Below are 20653 nucleotides of genomic sequence, written 5' to 3'. Positions count from 1 at the left end.
AATTGATATAATAACAATGCATTGCTTAAATATTCAAAGAAGTAAAACGGTACTTACAGGTTAATTTATTTTAAACCTATATTAATATAAAACTCTAAATATTCTTTGCTGGTAGGGATGCATGAAGCTTCCGAGGGATAATTCAGTTTGAAAGAGATTTGATTGACTTACCCTTTCAAACTGAATCTTCAAGTCTTCAGTTGGGTGTCTTCATACAGAGTACATCAGAAAGCAAACCCTCTGGGAGAATTCAGCTCTGTTTCTTCTGTCTCGCTCTTCTTGAATTTGATTAGGTTGGAGAAAGAAAAGAGGGACTTAGATGTAGTATACTATTTTTTTTTTTAAATCCAGTTTGCTCTTTCTTGTGTGAACTTTTGTCTGTCTCTAAATTCAAACTTCTTACTGTTCCTTAACTCTCAACCTGACTGCATTTCCACAGCCTTTTGGTTCTCTTTTTCATTCTTCCTACTACTTCCCCTCGAAAGCAATCCTGCTTCTTTCTGCTACTTTCCCTTTCTTGCCTTGTATGGAGGAATCTTCATTGTTTGAGTGGGCCTGAGATAGGGTGCTTGCTGGTAGGCTATATATAATGCAGAGTATTTCTAGATGGCATTGTGTTTTATATATGCAATAGTGATAACATATGCATTTCTCAGGTTTTTTTTAAAAAAATTGTTGGACATATAACGCATTATTCCCAGATGACACTAACTTTTTTAAAATTTATTTTTATTGAACTATGATTAATAAACATTATCAGGTAACTAAATTAACCTAATTCAAACATGCATAGAGAAAAAAAGATATAGAAAATATGAACAAATCTACTGAAAATAGATAGGTGCTGTACATGTACAAATTTACCGTATATATAAAGTATTACCATATTATAGTCTCTTGCTATTGAGGTAAACCATAAAATCCATCCAAATATGGTAAGATTATGGTTCTTGCCTCTGATGTTTCATTATTTTAACTTTGTGATTTTTTTCTAATGAGGCAACTGAAGAGGCCTTGTTAATCCACATTTCAATTGTTATGTTATCTAGAGTTTTCCAATGCTGGGCAATTATTATTTTAGCTGCTAAAATTAAATAGATAATACGTTCCTTATTTTTACGCTTGAGGTTTGGTCCTGTAAATAAATGCATTAAGCCTAACTCTGGGGAGCATTCAATTCTTTGTTTAGTGATGGTACATATCTCCCCAAAAATTTTATACCAAAACAGTATAACTTTATTGCATGACCACCACAAATGAAAAAATTATCCTTTTTTGACAATCTCTCCCAACCTTTGGAAGAATAGTGTTGATATATATGTCCCAATCTAATTGGGGTCAAGTGCCAGTGATGTATAATCTTCCACTGCAGTTCTTGCATTGAAGCTGAGGTGAATCCACCTGATTTCCTTAATTTCTGCCAATTTGTCTCCTGTATGGTATTACCAAGATCAGTATCCCAAGCTTCCTTTAAAGCTGGCTGGTGAATTCTGGGAATTGAAGTCCACACATCTTCAAAGTTGCCAAGTTTTAAAACCACTGCTTTAAACCATGGGGTGGATCTCCTATTTCTATATGCAATACAAACCTAAAAAGTTTTGAGATTGTTCCTTTTTGTTGTTCTAGAAGAAGAATGGCACTAATGTTTAAAAGAGAAACAGAAATATTTTTTAAAATATATTGCTGCAAAGCCCTTGAAGATACCCAGTTGTAACTTTATATTGTCTACCCTCCCTGCCATTTTCATTCATCTCTGCCCCCAAATGAAGTTGCTGGAGACATTTATAATGTTTCCCTATTATAGCTAGTAGTTAAATCTTTCATCAAATTGAACCTTGAATCTCAAATCAATTTGAATTAAGTCTTGTTGCCTTTGGTCTTTAATTGCAAATAGGAATAGAATCTTGCTGCCTTTACATGTCAGTTCAGTTCTTGACTGATTTGCCTACCACTTGTTTTTTTCTGGAATGTTATCACCTTATCCACAGAAGAAGTAGTAACCCAGGTTGGTCAACATGTTACAGTATATTATATCAATCAAATATTTACCCTAATATGTGTATTCTTTTTGCTGTTTCATTTTAACCACAATGCTGTTCCTGGCTATTTTCCTTTAGTTTCTGTATTAACCAGATGCTTATCTTTTTATTCTGGTCACTTACTACATAGATTTTTTAAATGAATCCTTGTTACAAGTTCCCTCCCTCTATTTGTACTTCCAAAGCAATGTATTCTGTCAAGAAACTACCGAAGTTCATAGGGAACATCCTTCTGTAACTTCTTCTCATTACATACCACTCTAGAAAGTTGTATTCTTCCAGCTGGAAAGGTAATATACCACATTAACTACAGCTGTGCTTTCTTATTTTTTATTTAATATATTTCCATTCTGCTCTTCATTATAAAATCCTGGATAATTGACAACAGTATAAAAATAATATTGCAAGATAAAAATAATTCATTAAAAAAGAAAGATGAGAAGGTGTTAGTGGCTGGAGAAGGGCTGTTAAAAAAAGATACATTTTTTTTCCCAAAGATGTGGGAAATGTCATCGCACAAGATAGGAAAGGTCCATATCCACATTTCACGAAGTAGCAATTCACGTCTGTGACACACAAAGCAGGATCTTACCCTTCCCCCCAAAGAATATAGTAACTGGAGAGCTGATGTAACTGGATATGTTCTTCAGTGTAACCTGATCTTCACTTTTCTGGGACTTTGAGCCATAAAATTCTATCAGTAACCGAGCTGCCACATTCTTCATTTTTTTTTCTTTCTTCTTTCTTTCTTTCTTCCCGTTTTTTTTTTTTTTTTGCTTTTACCAGTTTAGCTTTTCCTGTTACATTCTTCCATAATTTTAGCTTCCAGATCTTTCCAAGGGCAGCTCCCCACAGAGTGCATTACAGTAATCTAATCTGGAGGTACTGATCATTATTTTTTAACTAAAAACAGCATTTTATTATTTAAAAAGAAGAAGCAACAGCAAATGTGATTTGTAGGAATTAGGATGTGAAGAGCTATTTGCAACCCAATTTTTGCACACCTACTTACAACTCAGTACCACTGAATAAAATGATTATTTTCGTAGGTAAGTGCCATAAGCATTTTCCTTCCTATTGTTTATCCACTCAAAGCTATCCCTTTTGTTCTCAAGGACAGATTGAATTGAGTATTGGGAGATGAACTAGGAGAAAACTGAGGAGATGTTTATGAAGTAGAGGCACTATATGGTTGTTGTTGTTAGAAAGGAGTTGGTTCTCACCCAGTTAAGATTTGTATTTATTTTACAAGGCTGTTCTGGTTTGCTCAGAAAGAAATCCCCCTGAGTACTCTAGAACATCCCCGAGAAAGCCTGAAATATTGTAATCTTAATCTTGTTCCTCTATATATACAATTTATGTTGTATTTATATAATAAAGTACATTTACTGTTCTTGGGCTGCTTTTATGACATGTTCATATAAAATATTGATTTTTGAAAGAGGTTAATTTTGAAATAAGATTTTATTGCATTTGAATAGCAATCTGAATTGTTATTTTTGCATTGTTATATGTCAGAGTGTATTAGTAAAATGTTATTTAAATGTTTGTTTGTTTGTTTGTTTGTTTCTATTTCAAATTTCTGTCACCGCCCATCTCCCCCAAAGGGGGACTCTAGGCGGTTTACAACACTATCTGTCTTATTATTGAGAGCCATTTTGAGCTGAATCTTCTTGTTGGCAAATTAGCATACAAATAATAAATCAGCATAGATTTTCCTTGCTAGCTTCTCACTTCTGGGAGAATAAAATAATGGACCTGCTCCTATCTTGTAGTAAGCAAATTAAGCCAATAAACGGCAGTTTTGAATAGTGGGATTTGTAGACACTAGCCTAAAGACCCATTTCTTTCCTTAGGTAGTGCAGGCAAGGATGAGATACAGCTACAGTCACAGTAAGACTGTATTCCTTATATTTCTCTCCATTATTACTGTCATTTGTTAGGGCAATCATGGTTGATTCAGTTCTATGATGAGGCCTGAACCAAAACTGGAGTAGGTTCTTATGATCAGTTTTTTCTACAGGGGTCTGAAGTTGCATAGGCATTACTCTCTCAAACATCTTCCCAGAGGGGATTATAGCAATTGGCCAGTATTTATTTATTTTATTTATTTATTAGTCAAATTTATATAGCTACCCATCTCATGGGAGGTATAGGACTACCAGACTGGGGCAGACAGTATGGGACTACCAGATTGGGGCACAAAAATCCAGATGTCTAATAGATGATAGCAAAGAATACAAGCTTTCTTTGCTGTCATCCAGTGATCATCTTGATTTTTGCAGCCTGGTAGCCCTAGCCAGTAATTGTTAAGAACTCCAGGACCTACTGTGAGTTTCTTGAGGTGGGTCTCAAAACACACATCCCTTCACATATGTGGTGGATTCTGGCGCTGCTGCTGCTTCCCAGGGAGGGAATGCATTCCAGACAGATAAGAGGCTTCGCAGCCAGGACACTTGCTGGGAAGGTTAAGAGGTTCAAGGCAGCTCTGCCCTAGAGCCCTTCCAAGTTATTTCCCCTTAGGTTAGTTGAGTAGCTTTAGTCTGGCAAGATCCTGTCTATATGGTGAGAACAATAAAGAACTAGAGTTGGAGATATCGACTCAGCGTGGTTCTTGGTCTGGTTCCTGACAACATAGTAATGCATTTAGCATACAAGGGGCCCACCAGCTAACCTCTTTAGCTAAAGGGAATTAGGTGTGAAGTCCAGGGATTAAAAAGACAGTCAGATATAGTAGATACATCCCATTTAATGTCATTGCCTTGTCCTCAGATTTCAAAACTGAAATAGATTCAAGAAAACTGACAAGAAGCGATCCAGTTCATATTTGCATCAGCAGAAGCAGATCAGGAAATATTAGTTTATCTTTTATACTCCAGGCACATTGCCATGATTGTTTGCAGTACTTGAAATCCAATTCTTCATTGTGCCTGATGATCAAAGGGAGGATACAGAGGGAAGCCTCTACAGTTTCCATTAAGGCGTTTTAGCTTTCATCACTTATTTTCAGACATCTTACAACAAAGGTTTATGGCCTTCCTGCCACACTCCCAGCTCAAATAGACATAAGTTTTTCCTGTTGTACCAACAGTGGTTTCCCATCATACCAGAATATTTTTCCCCCTTGCTGGTGTACTGATACATCCATCATTACCAGAGGATGGGATATCAAGTTGGAAGTTTCTTTTCTGCACTGAAGATATAATTCTTGGAAAGGCTTGTTGAGTTAATAATTTAATTTGGATAAAAAAGTATTTTGTTTCATAGCAATATTTTTAGTATTCTCAGTAGTATTTTTACCTACAACAAATATATTCTGATCATTATGTAATTCTTCTATCTTAAGTAAACTATGATACTCACTTTTAAAATGCTTCTTTAAATTTTCTTTCCAATTACTTATTTTTCCAGGATTTTGATAGCATGAACTTCTGCTTCTAGTATAACATTACAGTCCACAAACAGAAAACAAATATTTAATTATTATGTGCAATTCTTATTTTTGCGTAATTATGTGCAGATAATTTTATTTTTTTATTTTACATGTATATAACTATAAAATTAAAGTCTAAAGTATTTATTGATCATTACATGATCAATATCTATCTTTTCTGTTCCCCCCACACCAACCAGGATCCACCTGTAGCAGTGACTCTTGGACTTCGGATGGAAGAAATGATTTTTAATCTTGCTGATACTCATTTATTCTTCAATGATTTGGAGGTATGTACACTATATAGTGTATATTAGACCACCCACATCCCACCATATAATCTCTAATTTCTTCCAGTAGATAATTGTTATTAATTTAAAAAACTGGGCCTACTTGGAACATTCCATCAGATTTTAGTTTCCACTGTTCCATCACAGGGTACAATAAGAATTAAAAAGAAGCCCCTTGCTCCCTTGTTTTTCATCGTAGTCCATTAAAATATATGGGCTGATAGTCCATGCTGAGCTCTACTATCACCCAGCCTACAAATAGATTTGCTGAGGAATGATGTTAAAAAGAATGAAAAATTTTAAAACTCCCATAGCAAACAATAGGAGCAAGAGTTATTCATGCTTTTTGCAGCCTGGTCTGCCTCAACAAACAGTCCCTGTTCCTAAACCCAACAAAAATAGCTATGGATAGCCCAGAGACAACATAAGAGTTGAAAGGACAGGTGTTTCTCATTATTAGAAAACACATGTTGTATTTTCACATGCTCAGAAGAAATATCAGCATCTTGACGTTCAGTGAGTTCATCTTTTGATCAGTGAACATTCTGTACATTAGCCTCCTTTTTCTTCCTATACTCCTGTAAATTTTAATTAGCGCATGAAAACATGCTAACCTACACTGGGTGTCCTATTTAGAAATAACCAAAAGAGCACTATACCAAGAATAATCTCTAGAATCAATTCCACTTTTAGGCAAAATAAAGATTTTATGCTACCTTTCTTTAATGTTACAGAATTTTGCATTGGGGTAGTTTTATAATGAATTTTAAGAAAATATTTCAGTGAGTATGTTTGCTAGTTATATTTGCATATTGGGTTGATAAGTCCAATTTTATTTTACTTAGTCCTTTAAATTATGCAAATAGTTGGCCTACACTGTATTTTTACTGCCAAGGAAACCTTTTCTCTTATGTTTGGCAGTTAATCTATACCAAATTTGCTATTATCTGGCAGATAATGTTGAATAGAAGTTGTTGTTCACCCTGAAGTCTGTAACTGCTAAGATCTGCATAATAGAGTTTTTGTTTTTACCAGCAGTGAGTCACTGTTTTTATTGGATAATGAAATTACTGATATTTCCAAAATGATTTTTTTTTTGTGGGTCAACTGTAGGTTTTACACTCCTTAGTAAAAATGTCAAGTTCTGAGGAATTCTTGGTAAGGAACTAGTTGTACTGAGACATGATTTAATTTAATGTTGTAGCAGTCAAAATCAGTTATTGCACATGAATTTGTAAACGCTCAGTAATGGAAAATATATTTTATCTTTCTTAGTTTTGAACTTGCACAGCCAGTGGCCCACTGTGACTTGAGTATAGCCAGTTCTGTAGCTGTTTTAAAAGGTATTTTACCTTAAATTAACATTAACAGAGAGCTTCCTTACAACACCATTTCTACCTCATTTCTATTTTAATCAAACAACAATATCCTGATGTTATGCAAGCAGATTATAAGTTTCCACTGGGAATGGGAGAGAATTAATTTAGGTTGATGTCCTTGAAGCCTTTGATTACATATTAATTGAATTATGTACAATTAGCCTAAAATCTTGACAGTTTTGGGATTTATCATAAATTAATATATGATTTTTCAGTATTTCTGCAAACAGCATAGAGTGTGAAAATTATTTTGTGCCTCAAAATACATAATAGGAAATGACAAAATCATAAATTAAAAGGGTATACCACAGAAGACAAAGAAATAGATAAGCCACATTTCCATCATATTTCCAAATTATTAACAGGTTTTAAAAAACAGGGAAAAGCAGACAAAATTGATGTACTCAGTAGTTTTAAACACTCACATATTTAACTTTTTCAAAATAAAAAAGAACATGAGAATAAAAGACTCATGAGTCATCAATAAAAGACAGCTTGATAATACATGTATACATTTACGAATACATTCAACTGGGATTTACATCAAGTGTTCGACTTACTAGATTTATATTAGCTAGACTAAAATAAATATTATATATTAATTCCCATGTGTCTGCTAGTCTGTCTGCTTACTGTTTCCTCCTAAATTGCTCTCCTAATATTTGGAAGAGACATCGTGAGAAATTAAAAGGGACAGAATGCTGATTTTTTTTTTGTTTCCAAAATCTGTGTCTTTTTGCCAGACGGAGAGTAAGGGCAAGAATTCTTTCTCCCCAGGATGGACATAGGCAAAAGGCATTTCAGAGCTTGAAATGTCTTGGTGACATCGCTCGCCAATATTCCATTTCCATCCCTCTCCTCATCACTGCTTGCATAACTCTGTTCCACCACACTGTAAAGTTGAGACAAGGGTACAGTGGATATTGCAGATTCAAAAACGGCTCTATAATAGGGTAGTGATGGAAGAATATAAAATGAGCTGACAGATATAAACAAATGAGATAACACGAAGTAACATCAGGTGATCAGATCAGTGAAAAACAGGCATAAGAAAAAGTCCAACACTTGAGTGGCAGTAAGGATTGTAAGGATCTCAGAAAGAGAAACTTGGGAAAAAATGCTCACTTTGCAAGGGCTGTTAAATTTCCATTGTAATGTAATGTTAACAAGGTGGAGAAGGATGGAGAGCATGCACCTGTGCAACCCCTTAATAATAGTTCAACTCTGGATCGTGGGATGGAGAGATAAGGGCTTAGAATCATGCAGTTGCCAATATTCTAAAACAATGCTCAGCTGCCTCTTCCCTAGGGATCCATTGGGAGATTTATTTATTTTTCTGCAGCACTTGACCCATTTTTTAACTTGATTTTTCTTGTACTGGCCCTAATACCAAATTCGGTGCTATTCTGTTCAGTCTTTGGAAAGTTATCTTGCTGATGGAAGGACAAGATCCCCTTTGCATAATTTATTTCCAGCATGCCATACAGACTGAAAGAATTAAAAATGGATTCAGCTAGACAGAATGAAAGTAATCAGGTAATCAGGTACAGAGGAAACAAATGCCAGAGATAGAGAAGAATAGGAAAGAGAACCAAACCTATTTTGATTGGGAAGTGTGATCTGGGGTGTGCCTATTTAGCTGTAATAAACAAGTTATTTTTTGGAAATTTGTGACCTTTGGCTGGGGAGAGAACCTCTCAAAGAGGCTGGTAATCTATCAGACTCTATTGAGATAGGAGAAGAATGTCATTAAACAAAACATTTCACATCCTCTCAATTCAAATGGAAAATTCATTAAACAAAGTAGCATCAGAAGAGTGACCATTAGTGAGACAGTGCTGGATATATGCTTTGAATAAAGACAATCCCAAGTTCATTCGCTTTATGGTGAATGGAAAATGAAATTATGACAAAAGACAAAATAGAACTGCATGAATCTTACAAGTAGGCTGATAAAGCAAGAAAGGAATTAAAGGAAGCAGGGACTAAGGTAACTAAGAGAAAAAGGCTGTGGTAATGTTAGGGTTGTTCCTTGTTTGTCCACTTAGCTACAACCCATCTTTATGACTGTGGCTGAAATCTTCTGTTTGAGAATTTTTGTAGTTTTATAAATTCTAGAAGAATAGTTGAGTTTCTAATAGAAAAAAGGAGCATTTATTCCACACTCGAATTGTAGAAGAAATTACAACTTCCTACTGGGAATTTTTCCCACATAATTTTTCCTTCATTAATTCTAAGCATTTAACTCTTTATTCTGCTGTGTTCAGATTTTAAAAGACACTTTAATGTGATGTTTTAAAAAACTATGTATCTGTTGGTTGTCTTGTTGAAATATTTGCATACTGCCCTTTTTCTAAGAATTCAAGGCAATTAACAATAAAGTTTGCTATAACAAACTTTAAAAAAAAAACTTTAAAAGAGAGCCAGTTTGGTCTAGTGGTGAAGGCTCCAGGCTAGAAACCAGGAGACAGACTTCTAATCCCGCTTTAGGCATGAAAGCCAGCTGGGTGACCGTGGGCCAGTCACTCTTTCTCAGCCCAACTCACCTCACAGGGCTGAGGTTGTGGGGAAAATAGGAGGAAGGAGTATTAGGTATGTTTCCCGCCTTGAGTTATTTATAAAAATAATAAAAGGTGCGATAATTTTTTTTTAAAAACCCATAATTATTTAGAATTTGATGCTAAAACAGCTTCCAGAAACAGCAGGAAGCAACCGTAAATGGAAAAAAGTACAAATTCAGTAATAACTGCTTATAGCTCAAAAGCTTAGTTCTGGTATTGACATTGAATAGACACATTACATGGTGGCAATGATTTTTTTTTAAATCAACTAGAGTTGAAAAATTGTGTTCATGCATCAAGGAAGGACACCCAGCATCAGAGACATATGCCCTGATAATATCAAGGCATACTGCAGTGTCCTCTTTATAGAATGTCCCTGAAGACAGTCTGGAAACTGCAGCTGGCCCAGAATGCAGCAGCGCAAGTGATGTGTGGTGCCTCTGGGAAGCACTACCTTGCCCCTGTGTCAAAACAGCTGAACAGTATATTGGTTGCTTTCCAAGCTTGGTTCAAGGTTCTCACTAAAAACTGTTATTTTTATCCAGGACTTTTAATATTTTAACTTTGTTTTTAAAGAGTCCTTTAGCCAGTTTTCAATCAGTTTGAGATGATCATACAAGACAGTATCAGATCCAAGATGTAGCCACAAAACAGGCTTCCTCTCTTGTCCTAGTTGAGTGTATTTCTGCAAATGTTATTATACAGGAGGATCTCAGCAGGTGAGATAGGTTAGTATAGGAGAAGAAATCCTTCAGACACGCCATTTGAGCCTTTTAACTATGAGAGCTTTAAATAATCCGCAACAGCATTTTGAATTCTATTTAGAAATATATTGGAAGACATTATAGGTTTTGCAGTAAGGGAGTTGCTTTCTTCCCTATATGCATGCCCCTTTAACAGCCTGCCCAGCAAATTCTGGAATAGCTGCAGTTTCTAATTACTCTCTAAAGAAAATTCTATGCAGCAGTCCAGTTGTGATTTAATTGAAGTGAGTATCACTGTGATGAAGATTTACTTTCTCCATCAAGGGCATCTAGTCATGGCTGTGACAGTGATCAGATGTCGCCATCACCACCTTTGAAAACTGGTCTTATAGGTAAGACCAGAACTATTATAATGCTGAGTCCTCAAGTCCCAACCTAGTGAACCAGTGGAGATGGATATAACTGTTGCTGTTGTTGCTGTTCTTTCTACTTACAAGGCCAGCAGAAACAACAAAATGCATGATCGAGATTTTGTTGCAGTTTGGTCTCTTTTTCTGTGAAGTTATTTCTTTTAAAAATCTGTTTATTTCTCAAAAAGATTAATACGGTTGACTGCCAGTGCAGTTAACAATGGAACGTTAAAATAGAGAAAATTTTGAAAATTATTCATCACACCTTTTTTATTTATATAATATATACATTGATGTGAACTTCTGTTTTTTGATATGGTGCCAATAATAACAACTTTTTATTTTTCATTTTGTGTTTTATACCTGGGTTTCTTTATTTTGCAGTATAAGCAAACAGATAATGAAGTGTTGAGTTAAGGACTCCTAAATCTTAATCTGACCAAACAGGAATAATCCTTTTTGTTTTTGAGTGTTTGTTTATTACATGGAATCGTTGACTACCATAGCAAGCTTTGAAGTATTGCAATAAATCTAGGAATATACCAGTTTAAGAAAGAAGTCTTGAGGTTGATCGTGTTGGGGAAAGAAAGGAGTACAGTAGTAGCTTTCCCTTATGAAATTGTAAATGCTCATATCCTGCCATCTGCTGGCAGTACAAGTGCTATTCATCATTTAGATTTTTCAGATTAAAGTGTTGTTACATCATGTAAAGCATTAAACAAAATATAGGTGCCCTATTCTAAAATATACTCTCTTATCAGGAATGTGATCAAGTACATATAGATGATGTATCCTCAGATGACAATGGACAAGACCTAAGGTAAGATATACCTTGAAAAAAATGAAACAAAATTAAATAAATACGTATTTTTAGGAAGAAATAGTATTCACTTTTGCATATTTTGGGTGTTTGCAGTACCTACAGTTTTGCAACTGATGGCTTCCATGCAGCTGCAAGTAGTGCAAACCTTTGTCTGCCAACAGGTGTAAGAGGAGGAGTTGACTGGATGAGGAAGCTGGCATTCCGTTACAGAAGAGTCAAAGAATTATATAATACTTACAAAAACAATGTAGGAGGTAAGAGGGATTTTCTTCTATATGACATTAACATCAATTTTATATTCTTCTGAAAACAATTTATACTTTACATTACTGTTAAAATGCAAACACAAAATAACTATGGGTGGTTTGGAGTTTCTGTGAAGAAAAGTGGATGAAGAAAAAGAAACGATTTGCTGTCTTTCATTAGTAAGTTTGGAGCTTAAACTGCAGATTTCTTCAGCTCCCCTTGCATAATTTAGATGACAAATAGACAGTCACTTTAGCCTTTTATCCCAAGTTAAAAGAGTCCTCTGTACCTATGAAGAGAGTCTTCCTAAGCAAATTGCTCTAGTGTAGTTATCTTACTGATGTTGTAGCTTTCTATATTCTAGATTGTCATTACAGGTAGTCCTCATTTAGCAACTGCCTCATACAGTGACCTTTCACAGTTACGACAATGATGAAAAAGTAACTTTACGACCAATCTTTGCATTTATGACCTTCGCAGGTCTGTAAAGCAAAGGAAAGCTGAAGTAAGATCATAAAGCACAGTAGCAGTTTCACTTAGCAGCTGCTTCACTTAATGACCAAGTTGCCAGTCCCAATTGTCACTAAATGAGAACTACCTGTATTATTAATGTAGGTAGCATGCAAAAGCATTATTCTTCACATGCACGCCAAAGTAATATATTTTAGATGTCACTTATTTTTTATGTATATTTCAACCCAGTCAGGGTTCAGGACCAACCTAGAGGGTTGTGAAGGACAGAATCCATATTCCCTTAATAAATTATTTTTGGCATATTTTAGAGCAAGGTTGTGGTTATGCATAGACATTTTGTTGGACAGAACTATGTTTGCAACTCTTTCCAGATTTAAAAGTAAGGTTTCTTTTTTATGTCTGCTGCTGCCTGCTAATGGGAGAAAAGTGAGCAGGGAATAAGCAAGCACTTAGAAAGATGTATAAAAGGAAGATTGTGTTGTAGTGTCAGGAAATAGTGAAGAGAGACAGAATACCTGTGTTTAGGCAGAAAAAAGGCATTAGAAGAATATATACCGAGAGAACATTTAAAATATATACAGTTTCAGAAAAACGCTATACCAGTGGGACAACCGCTGTTTAGCAACTTCAAAATCCATTGTTTGTGGGTGTCCCAGTTTCAAATGAACAAACTCTGCCAACACCCTGGAGTGATATTATTGGGCAAGTAGGGCAAGGCAGCCACCTCTCTCTTCAGCTTCTCCCAGTGTAGCATATCTACCAGCCCATCTACCTCCTCATCTTCCAGCGCCTTTCCTTTCTCATCTCAGTCACCGTCACTGGGACCACCGTGGGATACCTCACTGGCCTGCTTGCCCCTTGTCTTGACAAGGCCTGCCCTTCCCTTTCTTTCCTCCTCTTAGCCACCATCATCATTGACCTCCTAGCATGGCATATTCCACCAGCCTGCCTGCTCCCAAACTTCCCAGCATCTTCCCTCCCTCATCTCAACCACCATTAGCACCACTGCCAATCTCTCCAGCTCACCCATTCCCAATCTTCTCAGCAGCTTCCCCCTCCTTTCTTCTCTCAGCATTCAGTACCGTCTATCCCAGCCAGCCAGCCCATCCCTTGATCTTCCCAAGGCCTTCCCTGCTTTTCCTCCCCTCAGTCAACCACCACTAATGTACCAGCCTGTGCACCTGTTCCAAACGGCCCTGATCTCACCAACAAGGGACAGGTCTCCAGTGCAACACATCCTGCCTTCAACTCATACACCTTCCCTCAGGGGCCATCAGTATCCTTGACTTTATCCTGTTCTACCTCTGCCCCAACTGGGGCATGGAACCACCACCTTTCAGACTGCTTCTGGAACAAAATATCCTCTAATATGTGTTATGAAAGTAATTTAGAAGCTCAACTTTTATATTTACAATATAAAAGTGAATTGAAATATTTTTGTTGAAAAATATGTAATAGGCCTAAATTAACATGGGACTGTAATTTCTAGTAAGCAGAATGCATTTTTAAGAACTTTTTCCTTTATGAATCAGGACTTCTTGGCCCTGCAAAAAGAGATGCATGGCTACAGTTAAGAGCAGAGATTGAAGCTCTCACTGACTCCTGGCTGACCAATGCACTCAAATCTTTATCAATTATTAGTACAAGGTGAGTACAGGCTTAATTTAAAAAATCATTTGCTATATTGCAGAAGCAAAGCAATATTAAAGGCAGGAGCAGACAGGATGATTGTAGGCACTCAATTTCCCTAGGCTTCCTGCATTTGCTGACTTGGGGTTTTTTATTCCTGTTTTATAAAAATTAAATGGATGGTGAAATGCTAGCAGCTAGTATCATCTTTATTTATAGGAATGCCTCCAGGCCCATAGGCATTCTTAAAAAATAAAAATAGAGGATTACTGAAACACCATACTTGGTTTGGAAGCATGACCACCTCTTGAAAATAGATGAAGATGAGCAAAGCGGTTAGTGGGAGTGGTGAGTGTTTAGCGACTTGCCACACCCAATATAGAAGGTATTTTGTAAGAGCAATATTCCAACTGTGTCCCCTGGCCAAAAGAATACCCACCTATCTCTAATACAATGCAAAGGTGATATTATAAGCAGAATATTAGGCGTAGAGGTAGTCCTCGAGCTACGACCATTCATTCAGTGACCATCCGAAGTTGCAGCAGTGCTGAACGAATGGCACTTGGCAACTAGTTTGCACTTACAACTGGTTGCAGCACCCTGCGAACACATTATTGCCATTTGCAACCTTCCCTGCTGGCTTCCCTAGAAAGTCAATGAAGAAGCCGGCAGGGAAGGTCACAAGTCCCTCTGCGCTTGCACTGGCCATTTGTACACCCTCCCTGACCTGCACCCTTGTGCACCTTCCCTGACCACCACACCCTCACACACACCCGACTTGCGCCACACCCTTGCACGCACCCTCCCTGACCCATGCCACACTTTCCCCAACCCCTCCCACACAGGCTCTCCCCAACCTGTGCCGCACCTCACGCACCCTACCCAACCCACACGACAACTTCACACACCCATGCCGCACCTCTCATGCACCCCCTTGCATACCCATGCTGCGCCTCTCACACACCCATGTGACTCCCCAACTCTAGCTGCACCCTCGCACACCCTCCCCGACCCTTGCCATTCCTCTTGCATACCCTCGCACACCCTCCCCACACACCCTCTCACTTCCTCCCCCACCCAGCAGCAGTCACTCACCTGCCATCCTGGGACTTACAGCTTCCTTCTCGCTTCCCCACTGACTTTGGTTGTGGGAAGCTGGCAGGAAGTTCCCTCGCCTAACGACCATGGGATTTGGATAACAATGGCAACCAGGACTATAGGGATTGCCATTGCTTTTATGACCGGATCACTTAACAACAGAAATTCCATTCCCAATTGCTGTCGTAAATCGAGAACTACCTGTATAGGGGGCTACTTTACACCAGGCCAGACTATTGGCTCATCTAGCTATCATATTCTGTATACTATATACCCAGTAAAATTCTACTGATTTCTTTGTAAGTTCAAGAAATGAGAAATGGTGTGGTAAATTGAAAAAATGAAAGTGATATCTCAGACAAAAAAGGCTGTTTTTCAGTCATAAATAGTATATTCTGTGAATCTAGAAATTCAGTAAAATGTGTGTGTGTTTATTGGATCACCACAATCATGAATCTTTGCAGTGCACAGAAAATCATTGCAATAATTATTTACTTTATTAATAATTAGGAGTAATTGATGGATGATCTATAGCTGATTTCTTTTTAAAAATTATATTTTATCATTATGCAGATGTATACTCTGTCTTTTTCTATAGGAGTAACTGTGTAAATGTCTTGGTAACAACAACGCAACTTGTACCAGCCCTAGCAAAAGTGCTGCTGTATAGTTTAGGAGGTGTTTTTCCTATCGAAAATATTTACAGTGCAACTAAAATAGGTAAGAATATCAGTTTCTTTCAGTTCACATAGTTTGCTGAGTGGATTCCAAACCTCTTTAATAATAACGGCACTTTGGTTCAGTTCAGGAACTTCTTCAGTTGTGAGAATCATATAAAAGCTACATATAAAGAGTCAAATGACTAGAATGAGATACTTAGTCACAGATCATATAGTATGCTTTGGGATGTAATGTCCACTCTATCATAGTTACTAGGGTTATTCAAGCATCTGAAAAAGGTACTTTACAAACATGTATCTCTCCTCTAATCATTAAAATGGGATCTCTTTTTGGAAGGCGCAACTATTTCTGAAGCAAAGTAACTCTGCATGCTTGAATGCCTTTCAAAGCAGCTGTGCAAATATACAGCTGCTTTGATGATTCGAAGATAGATGTTTTGTTCATACACCTGCATATTGTGAAACACCTTTTTTAAATGCTTTGTGTGCTTCATTGACTCATAATATCCTTATTCAGAAACAGTTGACACTCTCCCAATATGGAAACTTTGCTGAACTTAAAAAATGTTGAAGCTGTAAAATTTGAAAATAAAAAACAGCTACTTCTCAGAAAACAAAGGCAGCTTTAAGATACTCAGGTTGAGAGAGAACAGGCAACCTGGCTGTATATGTCCAGAGGAACAAAAAAAAAAAATTACATTCTTCGTTAGGGTTCTAAGAGGGCACCTTGCATGTTGTCTTAGAATACCAGATTATAGCTTACCTGATTCTTCATTGGTTTGTGGCAGAAGAAACAAAGAAACAAAAAGTCAGAACCCCAATGTTATTAAAGGCTTGTCTAATCTAAGATTTTTTGTGTGTGCATCTCTTAGCCTTTTTATAGATCACTGTGATATTTCTCTTTTGAGAGCTCAAATAAATAGTGCATTATTTTTCAGGAAAAGAAAGCTGTTTTGAGCGTATAGTGTCCAGGTTTGGCACTAACATAACTTATGTTGTGATTGGAGATGGCCGAGATGAAGAGCATGCAGCTAACCAGGTAACTTCTTTCTGAACTGTATCTCATTTATCTTCCAGGAAAAGAAAGTTGCTTTGAACGAATAATGCAAAGGTTTGGCAGAAAAGTAGTATATGTTGTAATTGGGGATGGTGTAGAAGAAGAACAGGCAGCAAAAAAGGTAACTTGTTTCATGAAATGTTGGTGTGTTATATAGATATTTGTGCAAGCTTATTTCATTGGCATTTCTGTTAGTATGGCACATTGTCAAATTATTTGAGTAACAGAGGCCAAGATCTGAAGAATAAGGCATAATCTAACCATTTGGATTCAAGCACAGGCTTTATGATGATGGACATGATATGGAAATTAAATAAAATACGTATGGATTGTAGATCTTAAAAAAGCTCTAAGCAAATTAAATGTATTAAATAGATTTGTAAAACCCAGAGGAGTGGGTTTTGTGTCATTTAATGGAAAAAGCACACAGATCTTCTGACAAATCTGAAAAGGGAATGATATGCCAAAAGCTAGTTATTGCAAAATATAACCTATACAATATATTTTAAGAAATTGATTAAAATTTAAATTGATTTCATTCCTGAGACAGGTGCAGCTTCATCTATACCTCATTTACATTTAGAGAGCTGTGACTTCTATTAAATTGAACAATAAACCTTTGAACATTTTGTGTTCAGCATAGAAAAGGCATCTTGAAGATTTCAGCACTGTATACTTGGAGTAATTAAAATATGATCATGTAAGTGCCCAGTACTCAGTGTCCTTAAAGAAATCTAGCAGGAAATCTACTTTACTTCAGCATATTCCAGACTTCAGAATAAATACCAGCAATGTGGAAAAAACAGATACAGTACATTCAGAAATACCTAGAGCAATCTTAGAGTTGGGAAATATAAAGGAGATAATTTTTTTTATAATAGATATTATCTCCTAGTTTTCTTCTAGCAACTTTCGTTGCAGTTAAATGCTGGTTCCAAATGGTTGCTTTATAGATGTAGTACAGTGTTGAGATTGTCTGGTAGCCTATTCAGGAAACTAGGTGATTTTTTATTTATTTTATAGTTGGCATGCTGTCCTCTAACTGTACCTGTTGTGTGCATGAACAATTGTAGAATTTTTTTAAAAAAAAGAAGGCAAATTCTTCAAATAGATCTGCAGTTGGTGAAAATGAAGTTCTTAAAATACAAATCACACATATGCCTGGAGAATATCTAGTCACTCTGACCTCCTGGCTCTATACCAAGCACTGGAATTAGAGTATTTGTAACTGTCCTTACATAGTTGACAATAAAAACATTGCAAAAAGGGGTATTCCTCAAAAGAGTTTGCTTTCATAGTTGACTGGAGTCAGACTGATACTTGGTAATCATAGTGAAGGTTTTAATTATTGAATAATATATTCTAGGTGACTGTGTTAACAACTAAAGTGTTGCTTCAAGGAAAATTTCATACACGACAGGAAATTAATTTCATACATAACAACAAATGCAGAATTTTTTTGTATCTCCCACATAGACAGAGGTATATGTTCCAGTTGTGGGTATATTCTGTGCAATCACTTTGCAGGGAGAAATGTCATTTAAATGTTAAACTGAAAGCAAGTACTAAAATTAAATGTGTGATACATTCATTTGTCTGCTTATTCTCATGTATTGTACATTCTAACGAAATCACAAGGCATGGCGGTTGTAAATTGAAACTGACTGCAATGATCCAGTAAACATAATTTGAGTAATATTTTATACACCATGGGTTTCACCTAGATTAGCAGAAATATATTTTGCAATGAAGATTACAACATGCTACTAAATTTACTTCATGGAAGTGTAAACAATATTATTCTTAATATATGCTCAGTAAATAAAATTGAATTTACTAAGGTGCTTATGCAGCTCCTTTCTGTATTTTTTTCAGATCTATTTGGACATTTGCTTTGTTTTGTTTTCTTGTCTGTGTCTTACTAAGAAAAATCAGGATAATCAGAACATTATAAAAGCAAATATGTGATGTGTAAGATATATTGTTCATTTCTTCTTGCCTTCTTTCCCTCCCCTTAACTAATGCAGCATAACATGCCTTTCTGGAGAATATCTAGTCACTCTGACCTCCTGGCTCTACACCAAGCGCTGGAATTAGAGTATTTGTAACTGTCGTTACATAGTTGACAAATTCTTTTATATGTATATTTCAAATTACACTGAATTTTTTTACTTCGGATACAGTGCCTCTGACTTTACACATATTATGGTCTTAAAAAGGAAGAGCAATACTTGGATTCCATTGTGAAGAATTCAGATCACTGAATGGAGACACACTTTTTAATACTACATAAGGATTCTCTATATGGTCTTATATATTCAGCATTTTTGATTATTAAAGAACTGTAAAAATGGTTGCTGGTACACACCAAATGAGCCCTAGCCAGAGTGAACAACGTTTGGGATAGAGAAGAAGGAGGAGGAGGAGGAGGACATGCATTTTCTGAATGACAAGGGTGGTATTCAACAACATTCCTCAGTATGGGATAAATTCTCAGTATGGAGGTTTGAATCAAACTTTAGGCTACCTATCTGACCCAGAAAACTGGGATGCACTTGGACTATACAATGACAGTCCTGTCTCAATCTGTAATATATGTAAATTATTAATGAAAATAATTTACTGTGACATTAGCAGCTGACTTTGGAAGTGGATGCAATTTATTATATTGTTTTGTTTTGTTTTGGAGGTGTGTGGGAAGGGGGTATATAATAATAATTGTCTTTTTTATAAACTTGGCAGACAGAATGTGCATAATGATGTGTTGTGCCTTAAATGCAAGATCTTGTTTGTGTGTTACAGTGTAACATTGGTTTAAAATTATGTAGATAAAAAGATAAATCTTTGTGATAATTTTTGACATGACCAAATTTCAAATTCAAATAATCAGGACTGCATAAAAGCAGTTCAAGTGTTTGTTGCAGAAAGAGAAAAAATATATAACTGAAAGTTAGTGTTTTTATTTAGATTCTTAATAATTCCACTGATTGTATGCATATAAGTTTTAAAAAATATCAAAAGATTGGAATATTGGGTACTGTGAGAAAATAATTGACATGACAAATTATTTGAGAACTTTTCCTCCATTTTTGTCTTTGAAAAAAATAATTATACACATGGATAACCTGTACTGCAGTGAGTTTAATTTTATGGTATATGTGTAAACCAGCAGGCTACTCTTACCTGTTGACCTGGTATCAAATTATGATGTAGTATATTTAACATGCAATTAGGTACATGTAAACATGGCTGAATATGGTCCGATGAAACTTTCAGAATAAAAGGGAAAAAAGAAAAAAAAACTAAATCAAAAAGGAAAGGGAATTACTAGTTATTCATGCAACAAAAGATACAGTAGACAAACCAAAAGATACCTAGAAGAACAATAATAGTCTTCTAAAATTAAATTGTTAAGTAAACTAAAATGTAGTCTATAAATCTACTATGTGGTCCAATAAAAAAAAAATCCCTTCAGTTCATGAGTTTCTATCAGCATTTAAATTGTTCATAACTGGTTTTGCAGCTATAGGTCAGCATGAATCTCAGTGGAGCACTCTTTGTTCTAACCGGGACAGTTTTTCTTACACATGCTCACTATGCTTACCTTTATTTGCAGCAGTGTTTTTTCTAACATTGCACTATATTATGGGTTCTTGAATAAACCACAGTTGGCTTGATTCATACAATACATTAAGCCAAAATGAAAGAAATCATATTATGGCTTAGCTGAATATGTAAATTTAGCCCTAAATATTGTTTTGATCCCATGCATGCATAATAACAGTGTGCGAGTCATTGGTTACAATGGGGGTACAGCATGTGTTGTCATC

At 36.0% G+C, this 20653-nt stretch overlaps 1 protein-coding gene across 1 annotated transcript in view; it reads left to right on the top strand.

Moving 5' to 3' along the window:
* Positions 1 to 18964, top strand: part of EYA4 (EYA transcriptional coactivator and phosphatase 4) — a 61289-nt gene extending 42325 nt beyond the window's left edge. Inside the window, exons 12-18 of the mRNA XM_063290679.1 lie at positions 5673 to 5762; positions 11578 to 11636; positions 11733 to 11893; positions 13892 to 14006; positions 15685 to 15806; positions 16844 to 16944; positions 18851 to 18964. Of these exons, the coding sequence (XP_063146749.1) occupies positions 5673 to 5762; positions 11578 to 11636; positions 11733 to 11893; positions 13892 to 14006; positions 15685 to 15806; positions 16844 to 16944; positions 18851 to 18931 (729 nt within the window). The 3' untranslated portion in view covers positions 18932 to 18964. The remainder of the gene's footprint in view (positions 1 to 5672; positions 5763 to 11577; positions 11637 to 11732; positions 11894 to 13891; positions 14007 to 15684; positions 15807 to 16843; positions 16945 to 18850) is intronic.
* The last annotated feature ends 1689 nt before the right edge of the window (positions 18965 to 20653 follow it).

This window comes from Candoia aspera, chromosome 1 (genome assembly GCF_035149785.1).
Source record: "Candoia aspera isolate rCanAsp1 chromosome 1, rCanAsp1.hap2, whole genome shotgun sequence".
Taxonomy (NCBI): domain Eukaryota; kingdom Metazoa; phylum Chordata; class Lepidosauria; order Squamata; family Boidae; genus Candoia; species Candoia aspera.
This window is presented reverse-complemented; position numbering and strand designations above follow the sequence as displayed.